We start from the raw sequence: 18,743 nt of genomic DNA, 5'->3' as shown, positions 1-18,743 counted from the left end.
CTGCTCCATCACTGGAGGCTTTTAAGAAGAGATTGGACACCCATTTGTGCAGAATGGAATAGGGTCTCCTGCTTGGACAGAGGGTTGGAAGACCTCCAAGGTCCCTTCCAACTCTGATGTTCTGTGTTCTGTACCCAAGATCACTATGTTATGAATATTTTTAGTTTCCAGTGGGATACTCTGCTTCGTAAATACTCAATATTTTTTCAATGCTTTGTTTATCTTTAGGAACAGGAGTTCTATCTGGGGCTCCAGGTGAATTCAAACTTTTAACCTTTGGATTAGAGTCCATCATTCTGGGTCCAAAGTTGTTAAGATTTGTAATCCTTGGGGTTTTAAGTGATAAGATTCCTGAGATCTGGAGGAAAGGTGAAAGCTCAAAATAAATCACTCTTTAAGAAAGTCTGGGCATTTAAGAAGCTGGAACTCTTATCAGGTTGGGGGAAAGAGTCAACCACCTAAACAGACATCTCCAGGATCTGATGCAGAAAATCAGCCCTGAGACTGACAGTAATGGTCTCTTTTGAAGTCAGCTGGTTTTTCTTGAAGGGAAAGTAATTACTTGAAACAGCCTGGGGGGCTGGGGTAAGAAATGAGTAAGAAAACATGAATATTACTAACTGAAGTATGAAAGGTGTTTCTAGGCCTGCTTGTGCAACACAACATGGGCCTATTGCCAGACCCAAGTAATGTAGCAGGAAAAAAATGAAATATATTGGAATGGAACTACTTAAGAACATCTACAGTAATTTACTAGGACTAGGGGTTGCCACAAAGAAGAGGGAGTCAACCTATTTTTCAAAGCACCTGAAGGCAGGACAAGAAGCAACAGATGGAAATTAATCAAGGAGAGAACCAATGTAGAACTAAGGAGAAATTTTCTGCAGTTAGAACTATTAATCAGTGCCATGACGTGCCTTCAGAAGTTGTAGATACTCCGTCACTGGAGGTTTTTAAGAAGAGATTGGACAACCATTTGTCTGAAATGGTATAGGATCTTCTGCTTGAGCAGGTAGTTCGCCTAGAAGACCTCCAAGGTTTCTTTCAACTATGTCATTCTATTATTCAGCTTTAATGGGTAGCAACATGTGGGCAATCTGATCTAGGATTAAAACTTAAATATTGTAAAGTCAGGTCTAATTAGTATTTAAACCGGAGGCCATCAGAGAAAATCATAGCTGTTGACTAGGTGGGAAGTAAAAAGCCCACATGCTGCAATAGGTCATTACCAACACAAATCACTTCTATGTTGTCACCCACAAAATAACATGGATGAATCCACGAATCCCCCAGGAATCAAGCTCAACGTGAAGGTATCTCAGAAGGTGGAAATCTTTTGCTTCACTTAGGCTGATACCCGAAGTTTAAGCAGGGTTAGATGTTTTGCACACTTTGATATGACACCGTCAAGAAATCCCAAATCTGCAAACTAAACAGGAAACCTGAAAAAATATCTCAGGAGGCCATAGCAAACCACCTCTATAGTGATGTAGAGAAAACTACATGAACATGTCCATTAAGTCATTAAGGATCAAGATTAACTTGAGGGAATTTTGACCTTCTTACTTTTCCCCTGAAAACAAAGCTCAGGCTGAAGAAAGATGATCATTGGATCTTCTGATCAGCACTTCTGCTATTTTAACATTGACTACCAATACCCTAAAAGGTTTTGGTTTTTTTTTTGAAAAAAAGATGAATACATGGCTTAGGAAAGATCAGCTGCTCAGAAATGGTTTTATAATCCAGGTGGTACTCTTACGGCTGATGTCTTTTATAAGCCACAATGACATTAAGATGGCAATACAGGAATCCTGATGTCATGCCATCAATGAAGTGATGATATCTGTCACACCACTGGGTGATAGAAATGCATAGGTTGTGTCATTTGATGCCTGTGTCACCATTTGTCCCATCCATGGACACCAATGCTCTTGGTCTGCTCCAGAAAACATTCTGCAACCCGTCCTTCCTTCCTTCACCCATAGATTGTCCTCTGACTCAAGCAGCACCTAAGTGGGGTCATCTTTTTTCCCCCTTTGCTATATTTTCTTGATGGTGGCCATATTTGGTAGCAAGAATTCTTTGGTGTCTTCTCAGTTGACCTTCCAAGCCATTGACCTGGCAGCAAAGAAAATCAGTAGAGTGATTAATAGGTTAGAACAGGTGGGAAGCAATGAACATGGCAGTCATTCTTAATTTAGTGTCCTTCAGAGATGCTAGACCAGGGGTCAGCAACCTGAAACAGTGAAAGAGCCACTCGGAACCGGTTCCCTCACAAAAGGAAAAACTGGGAGCCGCAAAAAATGTGTGCGCATGTGCATACATGCATGCATGCGCAGAACAGGGTTTGACTGAAGAGTGGAGCCAAGGCGAGATATGCACTTACCCTGCATATTTGAATTGATTGGTTGAACTTTTTTAGTCCCACTTTTTTTGGGGGGGACTGCACATGGCAGAGGACTGGGAGCCGCAGGAGACGGCTGAAAGAGCCACATGCGGCTCCGGAGCTGCGGGTTGCAGACCTGTGTGCTAGACTATTGCCCCAATGGCCTGCCTAACAGCATGATGGAAAGTGCAGTTTAAGACTTCCAGAGTGTAAAAGATTGAGGAAGGGTGAAGCAGAAATTACCTGATGACTAGAGTCCTACATATATCATGGTTTATGATATCGTGATTTAGAAAATCATAATTGGCAAGGTCTGCACCTTTTGCTAAGTCCAAATCATAGGGTGCACAAAGCCAATAACCCTTATAAATGTCAGGGACTTTGAAACAAAGTGATATAACCCAGATCTCCCCACCCAGGTACCTGCTTCCGAAGAGAAAAGATGGTTTGCTCAAGTTCCTTCACTAAAGATCTGAGGTCTTCTTCTGGGTTCAAAGGTGATTCCTCCACCCTGTCAAGAAGTGAATAAGAGAAAGACTAGAGCTTTGCTGGAGTGTGTCTGAGTGAGAGAAAGTGTGTGTTTGCATAAGAGCTTCAGATAAAGTTGGGGGAGAGATACCCTGCTTACGGCAACTGGAAGCAAAAGGTTGAAGGAAATGCTACCTCTTTGCTACTTTAATCTTATTTTTAGATTTTTATCCCTTGTGTGTCTAATCACACTTGGCCAATAAACCTATTCTATTCCTATTCTGTTCTGTTCTACCCACTTTCTTATTTTTATAAATAGTTCAAGGCGGCCAACATTCATAATGCTACTTCCTTATTCTATTTTCCCCACAACAACCTGTGAGGTGGGTTGGGTTGAGAGAGAAGGATTGGCCCAGTCATCCAGCTGGCTTTCATGCCTAAGGTGGGACTAGAACTCACAGTCTCCTGGTTTCTAGCCTGGTGCCTTAACTACTAAACCAATAACCACTAAACTATACTGCAGTCAATTTCTCAAACCACATCTGGTAGCCTTAGCTTAGTCCAATGTTTCTCAATTGGCTTCTTCATCTGACTGGGGAATTCTGGGGGTTGAACTCCACACACAATGTAGCTGAGGTTGCCTTAGCCCTTCTATGGATAAGCCCAGAAATATATTGATTGTGCAAAAAAATATATACAGAAGATGAGTTTTTAAACAATTCCATTAAACCTTAGCTATATAAGTATATGAAGAAGAAGCTGAGAAAGATACCTTGGTCCTTCTAAGATGGCCTTGGATGGATTTTCTTCTGGATAGCTGAAGATTGATGATCTTTTGCTTCGGAACTGCTGTGAGAGAGCCCCTAATTGACCCCTTGTGTTGCAATCTAGGACAAGAAGAAGAGCTTGACAACTTTGGAAAAACTCATAAATGCCCATATCTGTCATCTTAACTTTCTTCATTCTTCCTGCATGGAAACGATACAGGGGGAAACCAGCTATATGGGTTTTATATAAAACCATATGTTCACTTTTCTTCCCCAAAAGCTAATCTCAGGTCAGCAACACCCCTTGACATTTTTATTGAAGAAAACGCATAAGAAATGGACACAAATTGGATATCTGAAAGGACCACATTGAAACATCAATGGGGGAACATTTATGTTCTCCAAGAAATTCTCTTATTTAGGATAAGAGTGAGGCCACACTTGGAATACTACCTATATTTCTCGTCACCTTGGTAGAAAAAAAAGGTGTTGAGACGTGCAGAGAAGAGCACCAAAAATGATAAAGGCTCTGGAGGGCAGGACAAGAATTAACAGGTGGAAAATCAATAAAGAGAGATTCAACTCAGAACTAAGGAGGAGTTTCCTGACAGTGAAAACAATCAGTGGAATGGCTCGTCTCCTAGAGAGAGTGCTCTATCACTGTAGGTTTTCAAAAAGAGACCGGACAGCCATTTGTCTGGAATGGCATAAGTTCTCCTGCTTGAGCAAGGGGTTGGACTAGACTAGAAGACCTCCAACGTCCCTTCCAACCCTATTATTCTATTTTCTGTACAATCTTTGAAAACATATGCCTCAAAAATACCATTCCCTGGGAAATGGCTGAACTTAAATTCATCAGAAGATTCACCTCCATGTGTCACAAAGAATGAAATTTCTTAACACACATGTATCAACTTGCACTTTTATGCAAGGACGATGTCACGCTACCTACACTGAAGGTCAGTACAGGTGAATTCTCACCTCTTTTATCCTTCCCTTTCTCCACCTTTCAACAACAGCTTTATGTATGGGTGTGTCTAGGGTTAATACACAACCAGACACAGAGAGCCCCGCCGATTTTCCTTAGGAAAATACTCCAGGAATGTACTCCCCTAAGGCAAATGGGGTGGAGTGGGTAGAAGATGAAGGACAAAGGAAGAACTGATTATCAATCATTTTTTTATTACAGTCACAGATCAGAGATGATTATGAATGAACTACATATTCTCCTGAGAACGGGCATAACGTAAGTGACCAACATCATCCAGAAGCAGCTGTTCGATTGATGGAAATCAGACCTAAAATCCTAAATTCTCCTTCTGCTGCTGTCATCGATGTTCATCACCACCTTCTAAAATTGGTTTAGAAGAGAATATTTGTAACTCAGGGTTGAGTTACAAAGTAGGAATTGAATTGCACTCAGAAATCCAATAAAAGAATATAGCTCAGGGTTCAACTGGTCTCTGAGCTTCATTTTTTTCTTACAGACATTTCATTACCCAACTAAGCAACATCATCAGGTCTAGAAGAGTCTGTAACAGCCACTATGTAGGAGAGACAGGCAGAAGACCAGCAGGGTGCATCCATGAACACCAACTGGCAGTTTGAAGACATGATGGAAGCTGAAAAAGGAAACAGACCAAAACACCTCCTCACCAGCAATCAACACCCAAATAAGCAGAGATTTAACACCAAGACAGACCAACAATCAAGCAATAAACAATAGCCCAATCGAAAACTACCAGCACAAACAATCAAACTGTAAACAATAGATCCACCTGTAATCAAAGATCCACCAAGATGAAAACAGTATTCCCACCACCGACAAGGCAGGTCACTTGTATGTACACAGGGAGTAAAGCCCACCCCTTTCTAGCACTGATGATGTTACCTAGTTAGGTCATGAAATGTCTGCAAGAAAGCAAATCTAACTCAGAGAGCACCAAGGATTCCACAATTCATCTCTGAGATATAGATATTCTCTTTTACTGGGTTTGAGTGCAATTCCATTCCTGCTTTTTTCTTATGAAGTCCATGACTTAGCTACCCTGTATCAGCGGGTCTTTCTTCTCCACATAGAAGCAGGCCCTCACTTCCATCCTCTGGATAAAAATGTATGAATTGTTTCCTACTTTTAAGAGATTGAGGGCAGGGCCCCAGAAACAGTGGATTTGGGTAATGGATCGTTCTTTGTGTAACAGTCTCTGCCACCTGTCTGCCTCAAGCTAATTGGGAAATAAAATGTCTGCAAGAAAACAACCAAACTCAGAGACCACCAAGGACCGCACAGTCCTCCTCCTCCTCCTCCTCCTCCTCCTCCTCCTCCTCCTCCTCCTCCTCCTCCTCCTCCTCCTCCTCCTCCCTCTCTTGCAGCCTTGATGATGTTACCTAGTTGGGTAGGTCTGGAAGGTCTGCAAGAAAATAACCAAGTTCAGAGAACACCAAGAACCTTACAAAATTAGTTTTTTATTTTTTTTAAGGTTTTAGCTTGTCTTCTAAGTGTAGAAAGGCACTTTTTTGACCTATTCCAGCAAAGTGTCCCCTTGCTGGGGATTTCTTCACCTTCGCAACAGTCTTTCCACACGCGCAGCTCCACCTGGGGAATTTCACTGCAGTCCACCATGCCTTGTGGGAAGGAGGCCACCTGGAAGACATCCCTCTGGAGCTGCTGGATGTGATCGCTGTTGTCACAGATGATGCGGGCCAAGGACCCCTGCTTGATTTGAGTGAGCTGGGCTGAAGTAAACACACCTGGGTTTTCATACCAAAACCTAATAGAGGAAAGACAAAAAGATGAGGATATGGAACATCTGGAGAATTTCGGGCCAAGCTTGAAATGCTGTAATAGAGAGGGAGGCAACATTTCCCCCTATTTGTTAAAACCCCTACAGGGGGCTGAGCTAAAATGTTTAAAAAGAGTTTAAGTTAGTTGCAAGATGTCACTGCCTCTTCTTTATCAGACCTCACATTGCTGGATGGACCTCACCACTGGACAGTGATGCCTTCCTGCCTCTTAATTTATTTTAAACTCACCTCTCCCTTTAGCATCCCTGATTTGGTACAATACAATCTATTTTGCCCCTGCTCACCAGTTTGGGTAACACTTTTATTTTGAGGGTTTATTTAACTAAGAGCAAGATGATACAGGTAATCCTCAATTGATGACCAGAATGGAGCCCCAAAGTTTATGTTGCTCAGTGAGAAATCTGTCAAGTCAGATTTGCCCCATTTTACGACTTTTCTCGCCACATTTTTTAAGCGAATCACTGCAGTAAATTAGTAACACTGTTCTTAAGTGAATCTGGCTTCCCCCATTGACTTTGCTTGTCAGAAGGTCGCAAAAGCTGATCACATAACCGCGGGACACTGTGACCGTCTTGAATGTGAGTCAGTTGTCAAGCATCCAGATGTAAATCATGTGACCATGGGGATACTGCAACAGTCGTAAGTGTGAAAAATGGTCATAACTCACTTTTTTCAGTGCTGTTGCAACTTCAAATGGTCACTAAGTGAACTGTTGTAAGTCGAGGACTACTTGTACAGTGTCAAAATTCTGATCTTCAATAGTTTTGGGAACCATAAGATGGGGATATGGTTTTTGTAGTCACAAAACGAGAGAAGGTGTCTATCCTGAGCTAGGTAGTGGCCCGCTGGAAATCTTTTAGGCTGATTTTTTGGTATGTTTCTCCTACATTTACTTAAGTGCAGAAAGTAAGAAGTAATTTCAATGAGTGAATGACAGACTATATTCCAAACAGGTGCTGTTCAATCTTGGAAAATTTCAAATATATGGACCTCAACTCCTAGAATTCTGGGAGTTGAACACATTTTAAACTTGCCAAGAGCCTTGGTGGAGCAGTGGGCTAATGCCTCCTTAAGTAACAACAGCTGCCTGCAATTAGTACAGGTTCGAGTCCCACCAGGCTCAAGGTTGACTCAGCCTTCCATCCTTCTGAGGTAGGTAAAATGAGGACCCAGATTGTTGGGGGCAATAAGCTGACTTTGTAAAAAATGCTGCTTGGGGTGTGTGTGAAAGCCCTAATAAGCAGGCATATACATAGAATGAAGGCTACTGCTAAGCTTGTAAGCCACCCTGAGTCTTCGGAGAAGGGCGGGATATAAATGGAATTAAAATAAAAATAAATAAATAAAAATAAATAAAAAAGTTTGAAGAATGATCAACTATTGGGATACTGGTTGTGCCATTTGAGTTCCCATCAGAGTATTCTTTGAGGCTTACACTTCACAAGCTCAGTGGTTGAGACCCAAATAAGAGAGATGGGTGGTTGAATTATGAGTGTGAACCAACCAGCCAGCTAGTTAACCAGCCAGTCAACAACCAACCAGCCAGTTAGTTAAGCAGCCAACCAACCAGCCAATAACCAACTAACCAACCAGCCAGCCAGCAAGTCAGCCAACCAACCAACCAATCAATCAACGAACCAGCCATCCAACCGACCGACCTACCAACTCACATTTCCAAATTTTTGCAGCACTGAATATGAGAGGGAACTGAATTCATAAGGAACTCAAAGTTAATTTTGGGCACAAAGGAGCATCATTTTTCCTTTCTCTAGATGTGCTAGGTTATATCTTAGCAAGAATAGATGGGAACTCATCAGATAGGAGATGACTAATGTAAAACACGCTCTTTGCAAGGGCTGGTGAGTCTTGAATAAGGCAACAGATTCCCCAAGGAAATGGGGGAAAAGCCATCTGGTATATGGGATTTAACAATAAATAAAATAAACACTGCATTTTGTTTATAATTTTTACTCTGGATTGAAAGCCCCTTTTCAAGGAAACTATTATCCTGAAAAGTAAGATACAAATAGCTGTAAGAAATAATAAATTATGATCAATCACCTCAACAGCAAATTGCTCAGATGAAAAGATGGAAGAGCAACTTTCTCCAATTTGGTGCTCTCCAGATGTATTGTTGGATGTCAACTAGCATGATCTTTCTGACAAGGTTGATGGGGACTGACTTCTAGCACAGCTGCTGGCTGCAAGACTGAAGAAGCTGGCAGAGAGACTCGTTTGTGAGGAAAAAGTGGGAATTACCTGTCGCCATCTCGGAGTCTTCTGAACTGGGTCACCAATAAGCACATGAGTGTTGGTCCTACTCTGCTTCCTGGGATAAGATCTTCTACCATCAAGGCTGGAAAGAGGTCAATATTTTTTGTAATTCCATATAAGCTGCAGGAGTGGAGGAGGAAATGGATTTAGAGATACAGAGCAGATTCAGAGCAAAGTTTTCATTGGGAATGAAATTTTTATCTTGCATCAAAGAGGGACGAAGGGAATTGAATATGTTTATCCTCAAGAAGTGTTAGCAGGTAAACCCAGCACAATATTGGACAGATATCTTGCCTATGATATTAGACTGGGAGAGCTGCAATGTCAAAATTGATAGCACATATCCATAAAGAGCCAGGGGGCATAATTGGTCACCATTAAAGACCCCGAGCTTGTCAGCTGGAAAACCAACAGCCCAGGTTTGAGACCCAAGTACCGCATGGTGGGGTGAGGTCATGTTACTTGCCCCAGCTCCTTCCCACCTCGCAGTTTGAAAGCAAGCAAATGCAAGTAGATGAATAGGTACCACTTTGTTGGAAAGGTAACAGCATTCCGTGCACCTTGGCATAGCTGTGCTGGCCATATGAAGACGGAAATATCTTCAAACAATGCTGGTTCCCTCAGCTAAGAAACTGAGACGAACACTGTCCTCCAGAGTCGGACATAACTGGACAGGGGAAAATTTTAACTTTTATCCATAATGAAGTTTAACTAAGTTTAAGCAAGAATGGTTACATAGGTGATGAGTGTACCCTTGGGAGACTTGAAAAGCCAGGTTAGGGATACATTGTCATGGAGATCTATCTATGTGGTTGCTAGGAGTTGAAAATGATTTGATGGCACATAAGCAAGTAGGAATGGCTCCCGTATATGAAAGAGTGTCATCTGGCAGGACTCAGAAAGAGACTCCTGTAATGTATTGGGCTTTGTCTTGCTAAGGAATTATCACGTGGGGTTAATTGCTGGAAGGTTGCTCAAGCAGGGAAGCTAGTTAACGGCTCCCAGCTCCTCAGAAAACCCGTCTCCAGTGCTGCCATTGGCTGCCTCTAGGGCGGCAATAGGTTGCTTTAAACCTCTTGGCCGCCACCTAGAGGCCAGGGTATAAATTGCTGCATCGCAGCCCTGTTTCTCAGTTCAGTTCCTGCAACCCAATGAAGAATGATTCTTGCTGATCTCACTTGCCTCGTCTCGTCAATCACGCAACGAACCCACTGTCTAACAACCCCTTCTTGCTTTTTGCCCATCCTTTGGAATGTCGTCTACCTGGACCTTAGATTGTCCCCAATCTTCCCATTCTTTAGGAGCTCTTTAAGACATGGCTCTGCCTCTCTGCCCGGGGGTTCGGCAACGGTGGAGAGCTCTTAGAATAGCTGTATTGTGCTGTTGGCACAATGAATTCTGCTGCTGATTAAAATTTTCTGTTTTAAATTGATTATGTATGGTTTTTGTAGACATTTGTATCTTGGTTTTTTTGTTGCTTTTATTGGATTGTTTTTAACCTGTTGTCACTTAGATGATTAAGCTAAGATTGGATTGTTTCTGAGGAGAATGATGGAGATGGGATGGGTGACTCTATAAGCTGAATGATGGAGTAGGAGTAGGAGTAGGAGTAGGAGTAGGAGTAGAAATGGAGGCTTCTTTAGCCTCAGTTGTTCATGTTCGCTGTACCTCCTGAGTTTCTCCCTGATCTCCAGATTTTTAATTTCATTCTTCAGATCATCAAACTCCTGAACAGAGGTGAGGTTGCAGAAGACCCGGAAATCGTTGTAAGGAGGGATGCCATGATCGCGTCCTCTCTGGATATTGATGGCCGCCAAGTCCAGGGAGACCGAGTGCACCATTGAAAACAGCTTCTCTGTCAGCTCCATATTGAGGAGTTCAGAAGGCACCCGCATTTTCCCGGGGACCCCAAAAAGCCCACGCAGAAGGGGATCGATGCCACCCTCCTGGATGATCCTGAACGGGGAGAAGAACGCCTTGTGAAGCGGGACGTGGCCTTGTTGGGTGGTCTGGAAAGTTTCGTTCAACCGGTAGAGTTGTGGGTGGATGAGGGTGTGGCCGAAGCGAAAAGCCGCCGTGGCAAATACGTTCAGGATGCCAGCATTGGTGGTGGGCTCGTAGCCTTTGTAGTCTCCCAGGACCTTCATCCCAGCTTCTCCAAGGATCTTGGGAAGCCAGTGGGAGTAGGTGATGTGCTGCATCAGGGCCCCCACAATCTTGCGAGCCTCATGATAGATGCTGTCCCCATCCCAGTGAGGATTCAAAGCCTGGAGCTGGGTGGCCACCCGGTTATGCTCGCGGAACCACAAAGTGTGCATGGAAGTCAATCCCAGTTGCTCGTTGGCCCGGTGATCTCCAGCCAAGAAACATGGCACCGGGCTCTCACTTTCATCCCGCATGCACTCGGTCGGCGGTCCGGTGGCAAAAGGCAGGAGGGGTTTCCCTGAACTCAGAACTACCTGGCCTGACTTCAGAAGCCCGTTCTGGTTGCCAAGATCCCGCAGTTCGAGAGACTCCTGCTCTGTGCTGCCGTAGACGTTGGAAGCGTCGATGAAGGAGGTGAGATGGTTGATCTGCTCCCGGGGGTAGACGGAGTTCAAGAGCAGGGAGGTCATCCCGCTGCCACACACGGGGCTGGAGCGCACAAAGAACATGCACCGTCCTCGGCGGACCCGGGGGTCATTCTTGGGGATCATAATGGAGAAGCAAGGGGGATCATTGCTGCATACTTGACTGCATGATGCCCCGTCCGAGAAACGGGCCATGCTGATTGCAGCCACTGTCTGGTCCAAGTCGTGGTCCAGAAACTGCCCCCACTGCATAAGCATGTGAGTGAACTGGTCATCCGGGGTAATGGTCTCTGTGCCAATCAGGGCAGTCGAGACCAAGCGAGGCAGAGGGAGGGGGAGATCCCTGGAATCTTCCACCAAGGAGAAGCCACGGGGGAGGTTGAAGCCATTTTGGTAGGCGGGCTTCAGCAGCCGTTGGAAGGCCGTGAGGGATGCGCCCCACATAGGGTGCTGGAGGTTATTGCAAGACCCATCGTGAGTCCGGTACTTCTTATGGAAACAGATGTTGGAGCAGTTGGGGGTGCGGCGGTGGGCGGAGCAGCCCGATAAGTTAGCAATCATGTTCAGGTAATGTGGGGAAACGAGATCGTTGTAGCGATAGCCTGCAAGACAAGATAAAATGTTGGATTGGAGTTAAAATTAGAATCAAAATAGGTGAGCTACATTTGTTTGCTTTTTTCCTGCCTTTATTATTTTTACAAATAACTCAAGGTGGTGAACATGTCTAACACACCTTCCTCTTCCTATTGTCCCCGCAACAACAACCCCATGAGCTGAATTGGGTTGGGAGAGTGGGACTGGGCCAAAGTCACCCAACTGGCTTTCATACCTAAGGTGGGACTAGAACTCACTATCTTCTGGCGATTGGCCCAAAGTCACCCAGCCGGCTTTCTGGCTAAGGCGGGACTAGAACTCACAGTCTCCTGGTGATTGGCCCAAAGTCACCAGCTGGCTTTCATACCTAAGGCAAGACTAGAACTCAATATCTTCTGGTGATTGGCCCAAAGTCACCCAGCTGGCTTTCATGGCTAAGGTGGGACTAGAACTCACAGTCTCCTGGTGATTGGCCCAAAGTCACCCTGCTAGCTTTCATGGCTAAGGCAGGACTAGAACTCACTATCTTCTGGTGACTGGCCCAAAGTCATCTAGCCAACTTTCATGGCTAAGACGGGACTAGAACTCACAGTCTCCTGGTGATTGGCCCAAAGTCACCCAGATGGTTTTCATGCCTAAGGCGGGACTAGAACTCACTATCTTCTGGTGATTGGCCCAAAGTCATCCAGCTGGCTTTCATGGCTAAGGCGGGACTAGAACTCACGGCCTCCCACTTTCTAGTCGTCTACTTTCCTGCAATCTGCTTAACTTTGCTGACAAACCCTGTTTTGTGTGGGGGGGGGACACACTAATGAATAGATTTTCTCAGTTCATGAAGGCAGCGTCTCTTTCAGTGGCTTGGGATGATTCTTCCCAGCTTCCTTGCCACCTGGGCTCTGCGAGTATATGAGATGCTACCGTCTTTTTCCTGATGGTTTATGTCTGTTCCAGACCTCAACTGATGATCACAACTGAGCCAAAGCTTCTGTTGCTACGTCAGAGAGTTGTTAAGTGAGCTTTGTCCCATTTTACAACCTTTCAAGCCACAGGTGTTAAACGAATCGCTGTAGTTGTTCACCTAGTGACATGGTTGTTAAGTGAATCTGGCTTCCCCCGTTGACTTTGCTTGCCAGAAGTTTGCAAAAGTTGATTACACGACACTGCGAAAGTCATAAATATGAGTCAGTTGCCAAGCACACTGCGACGGCTGTGTGAAAAATGGTCAGAAGCCACTTTTTTTTCCGTGCCACTGTAACTTTGAACAGTCACTATTTTGTAATTCAACGACTATTCGGAACAGAGCCATTCAATATGAAATTGTGTAATTTATCTTTTTTTTAAAAAAATGGCTTTCCAGATTTCATAGTGGGATAATTTAACAGCCTTAGCGGAGGATGCCTAGAATATAGGAAATGCCCAATAAATTTAGCAGGAAGGTCTGGTGCTCCTCCTAACCCCTTAGCAGGGAAAAAAACTAAATCATTTTTTTTTCCAGCAATATATTTTTAAGACTAAAAAAAAAAAAAGCAGGGGCAGTATTTCACGTTATACCCGTTCCATTCATGTCCACGAATAATCCTTGCTGCACGTGATCCTGAATGAGCTGCAAGGTCCTTTCAAAGATTTCTCCAGCCCGCGCTGTCTCGATGGTATAGGGGTCCCGTGGATATCTGAAAAGGGCCAGCAGTTCATTCGGTGTTTTGGGTCTCCTGTTTGGGAGGGACAGAATGTGACTCTTTTAGCAGCTCATCGTATCTTGCAAACTTCCATTTCTGTATTGTAATATTTTTCCCCAGTTAAATTCCTGACTGGTGGATTGTTACCAATAGAAGAGAATATTTGTACTTCAGCGTTCAACTGTGGGATCCTTGGTGCTCTGTAAATCTGGTTGTTTTCTTGCAGACGTTTCATTACCCAGCTAGATAACATCATCACTGCTGGAAAGGGGGTGACGTTTGCAGAAGGAAAAGAAGGAGAAAGAGAAGGAGAGCAGGAGGAGGAGGACTGTTGGGTCCTTGGTGCTCTCTGAGCTTGGTTATTTGTTTGCAGACATCTCATTACCCAACTAGGTAACATCTTCAGGGCTGGAAGGGACTGTAACAGCCATTATGTAGGAGAGACAGGCAGAAGACTAACAGAACACATTGATGAACACCAACTAACAGTCAAAAGACATGATAACTCCTTAATTGCACAATACATGGACAGACCTAAGTGGGAAACTGTAAGCAACCTAGATCAAATCAAGTCCAAAAATGTTAAGAGAATTCCTGGAAGCCTGGCACTCCTGACGAATCAGCCATCAACAGGCAAATAGAGATAAACAACATCTACATAATATTCAAAAGAGGCAAAGCAAGCCAATTGTATATAAACAGAGACCAAACTTCATACCCTTTAAGGACTGATGATATTATCTAGTTAGGTAATGAAATGTCTGCAAGAAAACAACCAAGCTTAGAGAGCACCAAGGACTCCATGGTTGATTGTTACCTGTTGCATCCACCTGATGTTCAGCATGGCAACAAATCTCATTACGTGTGAATAAAATTCCTGATAGGCTTACTTGCTGAACAGTTCAGTGCGTGTTGAATTGATGGCAAAATCCACACTGCTGATGGCTTCCTGGATGGAGGTGGCTACAAAGGTATCACCACTCCTTCTGATGTTCGTGGCTTTGTTTTAGCCCCACCCAGGTGAGAAAAAGAAGAGAATAAAAACGTAATTAGTTTAGAGGATTCATTAAAACTAAGGCTCATTTTACTACTATCTCAACAGCTTGTAGATAATGCAGATACACCTTGCTTACTGACTGACTGACTGACAGATAACCTTTATTGTCATTTTTTTACTGTGGGCACGTTGGCGCACGTTAAAAATGAAATTTAGTTACCGTATATACTTGAGTATAAGCCGACTCGAGTATAAGCCGAGACCCCCAATTTCACCCCCAAAAACTGGGAAAAGTTGTTGACTCGAGTATAAGCCGATCCGCCGTTCTGCAAGCCTCGGAGGCTGGATCCGCGCTCTGCAAGCCTCTGCCGCCAGCAGAGGCTCGATCCGCCATTTTGCAAGCCTGAATACACAGGAATACCCTGTGTGGCCGCGGCTCTCTCGGGGAAGCCCTGGCTGTCCACTTCCTCACTCCACGCTGCCATTCGGGGCCCGTGCGTTCCCCGGGCAAATCGCGGCGCCCAGCAGGCGAGGAAACACGCCCGTTCAAGTCGCCCCCCCTTCCCTCAGGAGACGCGAAGCAAGTGACCGCCCGGAGCTTACCGAGGACTTGCGCGCGGCCGAGGCTTCGGTGCTTCCAGGATCGCGCGCACCTCTCCCAAGCCGCCGCCGTCCGGAGACCTGCCGAAGTTTGGGGAGGTTTGGGGAGGTGCGCGCGCACCTCTCCAAACCTCCCCAAACGTCGGCAGGTCTCCGTTCCTCCGCGCAGACCTGCCGACGTTTGGGGAGGTTTGGGCGCCTCCCCAAACCTCGGCAGGTCTCCGTTCCTCCTGCCGAAGTTTGGGGAGGTTTGGGCGCCTCCCCAAACCTCCCCAGGTCTCCATTCCTCCTGCCGAAGTTTGGGGAGGTTTGGGCGCCTCCCCAAACCTCCCCAGGTCTCCGTTCCTCCGCGCAGACCTGCCGACGTTTGGGGAGGTTTGGGCGCCTCCCCAAACCTCGGCAGGTCTCCGTTCCTCCTGCCGAAGTTTGGGGAGGTTTGGGCGCCTCCCCAAACCTCCCCAGGTCTCCGTTCCTCCGCGCAGACCTGCCGACGTTTGGGGAGGTTTGGGCGCCTCCCCAAACCTCCCCAGGTCTCCGTTCCTCCTGCCGAAGTTTCGGGAGGTTTGGGCGCCTCCCCAAACCTCCCCAGGTCTCCGTTCCTCCGCGCAGACCTGCCGACGTTTGGGGAGGTTTGGGCGCCTCCCCAAACCTTGTCAGGTCTCCGTTCCTCCTGCCGAAGTTTGGGGAGGTTTGGGCGCCTCCCCAAACCTCCCCAGGTCTCCGTTCCTCCGCACAGACCTGCCGAAGTTTGGGGAGGTTTGGGCGCCTCCCCTAACGTCGGCAGGTCTCCGTTCCTCCTGCCGAAGTTTGGGGAGGTTTGGGCGCCTCCCCAAACCTCGGCAGGTCTCCGTTCCTCCTGCCGAAGTTTGGGGAGGTTTGGGCGCCTCCCCAAACCTCGGCAGGTCTCCGTTCCTCCTGCCGAAGTTTGGGGAGGTTTGGGCGCCTCCCCAAACCTTGGCAGGTCTCCGTTCCTCCTGCCGAAGTTTGGGGAGGTTTGGGCGCCTCCCCAAACCTCCCCATGTCTCCGTTCCTCCGCGCAGACCTGCCGACGTTTGGGGAGGTTTGGGCGCCTCCCCAAACCTCCCCAAACCTCCCCAGGTCTCCGTTCCTCCTGCCGAAGTTTGGGGAGGTTTGGGCGCCTCCCCAAACCTCCCCAGGTCTCCGTTCCTCCGCGCAGACCTGCCGACGTTTGGGGAGATTTGGGCGCCTCCCCAAACCTCCCCAGGTCTCCGTTCCTCCGCGCAGACCTGCCGACGTTTGGGGAGGTTTGGGCGCCTCCCCAAACCTCCCCAAACCTCCCCAGGTCTCCGTTCCTCCTGCCGAAGTTTGGGGAGGTTTGGGCGCCTCCCCAAACCTCCCCAGGTCTCCCTTCCTCCGCGCAGACCTGCCGACGTTTGGGGAGGTTTGGGCGCCTCCCCAAACGTCGGCAGGTCTCCGTTCCTCCTGCCGAAGTTTGGGGAGGTTTGGGCGCCTCCCCAAACCTCCCCAGGTCTCCGTTCCTCCTGCCGAAGTTTGGGGAGGTTTGGGCGCCTCCCCAAACCTCCCCAGGTCTCCGTTCCTCCGCACAGACCTGCCGACGTTTGGGGAGGTTTGGGCGCCTCCCCAAACCTCGGCAGGTCTCCGTTCCTCCTGCCGAAGTTTGGGGAGGTTTGGGCGCCTCCCCAAACCTCGGCAGGTCTCCGTTCCTCCTGCCGAAGTTTGGGGAGGTTTGGGCGCCTCCCCAAACCTCGGCAGGTCTCCGTTCCTCCTGCCGAAGTTTGGGGAGGTTTGGGCGCCTCCCCAAACCTCGGCAGGTCTCCGTTCCTCCTGCCGAAGTTTGGGGAGGTTTGGGCGCCTCCCCAAACCTCGGCAGGTCTCCGTTCCTCCTGCCGAAGTTTGGGGAGGTTTGGGCTCCTCCCCAAACCTCGGCAGGTCTCCGTTCCTCCTGCCGAAGTTTGGGGAGGTTTGGGCGCCTCCCCAAACCTCGGCAGGTCTCCGTTCCTCCTGCCGAATTTTGGGGAGGTTTGGGCGCCTCCCCAAACCTCGGCAGGTCTCCGTTCCTCCTGCCGAAGTTTGGGGAGGTTTGGGCGCCTCCCCAAACCTCGGCAGGTCTCCGTTCCTCCTGCCGAAGTTTGGGGAGGTTTGGGCGCCTCCCCAAACCTCCCCAGGTCTCCGTTCCTCCTGCCGAAGTTTGGGGAGGTTTGGGCGCCTCCCCAAACCTCCCCAGGTCTCCGTTCCTCCTGCCGAAGTTTGGGGAGGTTTGGGCGCCTCCCCAAACCTCCCCAGGTCTCCGTTCCTCCGCGCAGACCTGCCGACGTTTGGGGAGGCGCCCAAACCTCCCCAAACTTCGGCAGGAGGAACGGAGACCTGCCGAGGTTTGGGGAGGTGCCCAAACCTCCCCAAACTTCGGCAGGAGGAACGGAGACCTGGGGAGGTTTGGGGAGGCGCCCAAACCTCCCCAAACGTCGGCAGGTCTGCGCGGAGGAACGGAGACCTGGGGAGGTTTGGGGAGGCGCCCAAACCTCCCCAAACTTCGGCAGGAGGAACGGAGACCTGCTGAGGTTTGGGGAGGCGCCCAAACCTCCCCAAACGTCGGCAGGTCTGCGCGGAGGAACGGAGACCTGGGGAGGTTTGGGGAGGCGCCCAAACCTCCCCAAACTTCGGCAGGAGGAACGGAGACCTGGGGAGGTTTGGGGAGGTTTGGGGAGGCGCCCAAACCTCCCCAAACGTCGGCAGGTCTGCGCGGAGGAACGGAGACCTGGGGAGGTTTGGGGAGGCGCCCAAACCTCCCCAAACGTCGGCAGGTCTGTGCGGAGGAACGGAGACCTGGGGAGGTTTGGGGAGGCGCCCAACTACCCAAACGTCGGCAGGAGGAACGGAGACCTGCCGACGTTTGGGGAGGTTTGGGGAGGCGCCCAAACCTCCCCAAACGTCGGCAGGTCTCCGTTCCTCCGCGCCCTGCCTGCCTGCTTCTTTCCGCTGCGGAAAGAAGCAGGCAGGCAGGGGCGGAGGAACGGAGACCTGCCGAGGTTTGGGGAGGTGCGCGCGCACCTCCCCAAACCTCCCCAAACTTCGGCAGGTCTCGGACGGCGGTGGCTTGGGAGAGGTGCGCGCGATCCCGGAAGCACCAAAGCCTCGGCCGCGCACAAGTCCTCGGTAAGTTTTTTTGTTGACTGGAGTATAAGCCGAAGTGGAATTTTTCAGCCCAAAAAGTGGGCTGAAAAATTCGGCTTATACTCAAGTATATACGGTACTTGCTCTCAAAGTGTACACAAACATAACACACATTTAAACATTATATACATGTATTTTATTTTTATTTTATTTTAATTCCATTTATATCCCGCCCTTCTCCGAAGACTCAGGGCGGCTTACAAGCTTAGCAGTAGCCTTCATTCTATGTATATGCCTGCTTATTAGGGCTTTCGAGGGGCCCCAAGCGGCATTATTACAAAGTCAGCTTAATTGCCCCCAACAATCTGGGTCCTCATTTTACCTACCTCGGAAGGATGGAAGGCTGAGTCAACCTTGAGCCTGGTGGGACTCGAACCTGCACTAATTGCAGGCAGCTGGTGTTACTTAAGGAGGCATTAGCCCACTGCTCCACCAAGGCTCTGTGATACGTTA

At 47.8% G+C, this 18,743-nt stretch overlaps 1 protein-coding gene across 1 annotated transcript in view; it reads right to left on the bottom strand.

The window, feature by feature from the left end:
- Nucleotides 1-1,700: 1,700 nt before the first annotated feature.
- LOC310639369 (peroxidasin-like) overlaps nt 1,701-18,743 on the bottom strand; it is a 75,180-nt gene continuing 58,137 nt past the window's right edge. Inside the window, exons 15-22 of the mRNA XM_083361045.1 lie at nt 14,431-14,539; nt 13,416-13,573; nt 10,369-11,872; nt 8,686-8,820; nt 6,184-6,392; nt 3,627-3,741; nt 2,810-2,897; nt 1,701-2,118 (exon numbers count right to left, since the gene is read on the bottom strand). Of these exons, the coding sequence (XP_083217171.1) occupies nt 2,020-2,118; nt 2,810-2,897; nt 3,627-3,741; nt 6,184-6,392; nt 8,686-8,820; nt 10,369-11,872; nt 13,416-13,573; nt 14,431-14,539 (2,417 nt within the window). The 3' untranslated portion in view covers nt 1,701-2,019. The remainder of the gene's footprint in view (nt 2,119-2,809; nt 2,898-3,626; nt 3,742-6,183; nt 6,393-8,685; nt 8,821-10,368; nt 11,873-13,415; nt 13,574-14,430; nt 14,540-18,743) is intronic.

The sequence above is a fragment of the Vipera ursinii genome (assembly GCF_947247035.1).
Source record: "Vipera ursinii genome assembly, chromosome: 3".
Classification (NCBI taxonomy): Eukaryota; Metazoa; Chordata; class Lepidosauria; order Squamata; family Viperidae; genus Vipera; species Vipera ursinii.
Note: the sequence above shows the minus strand (reverse complement) of the source record. Positions and strands in the feature narration are given on the sequence as shown.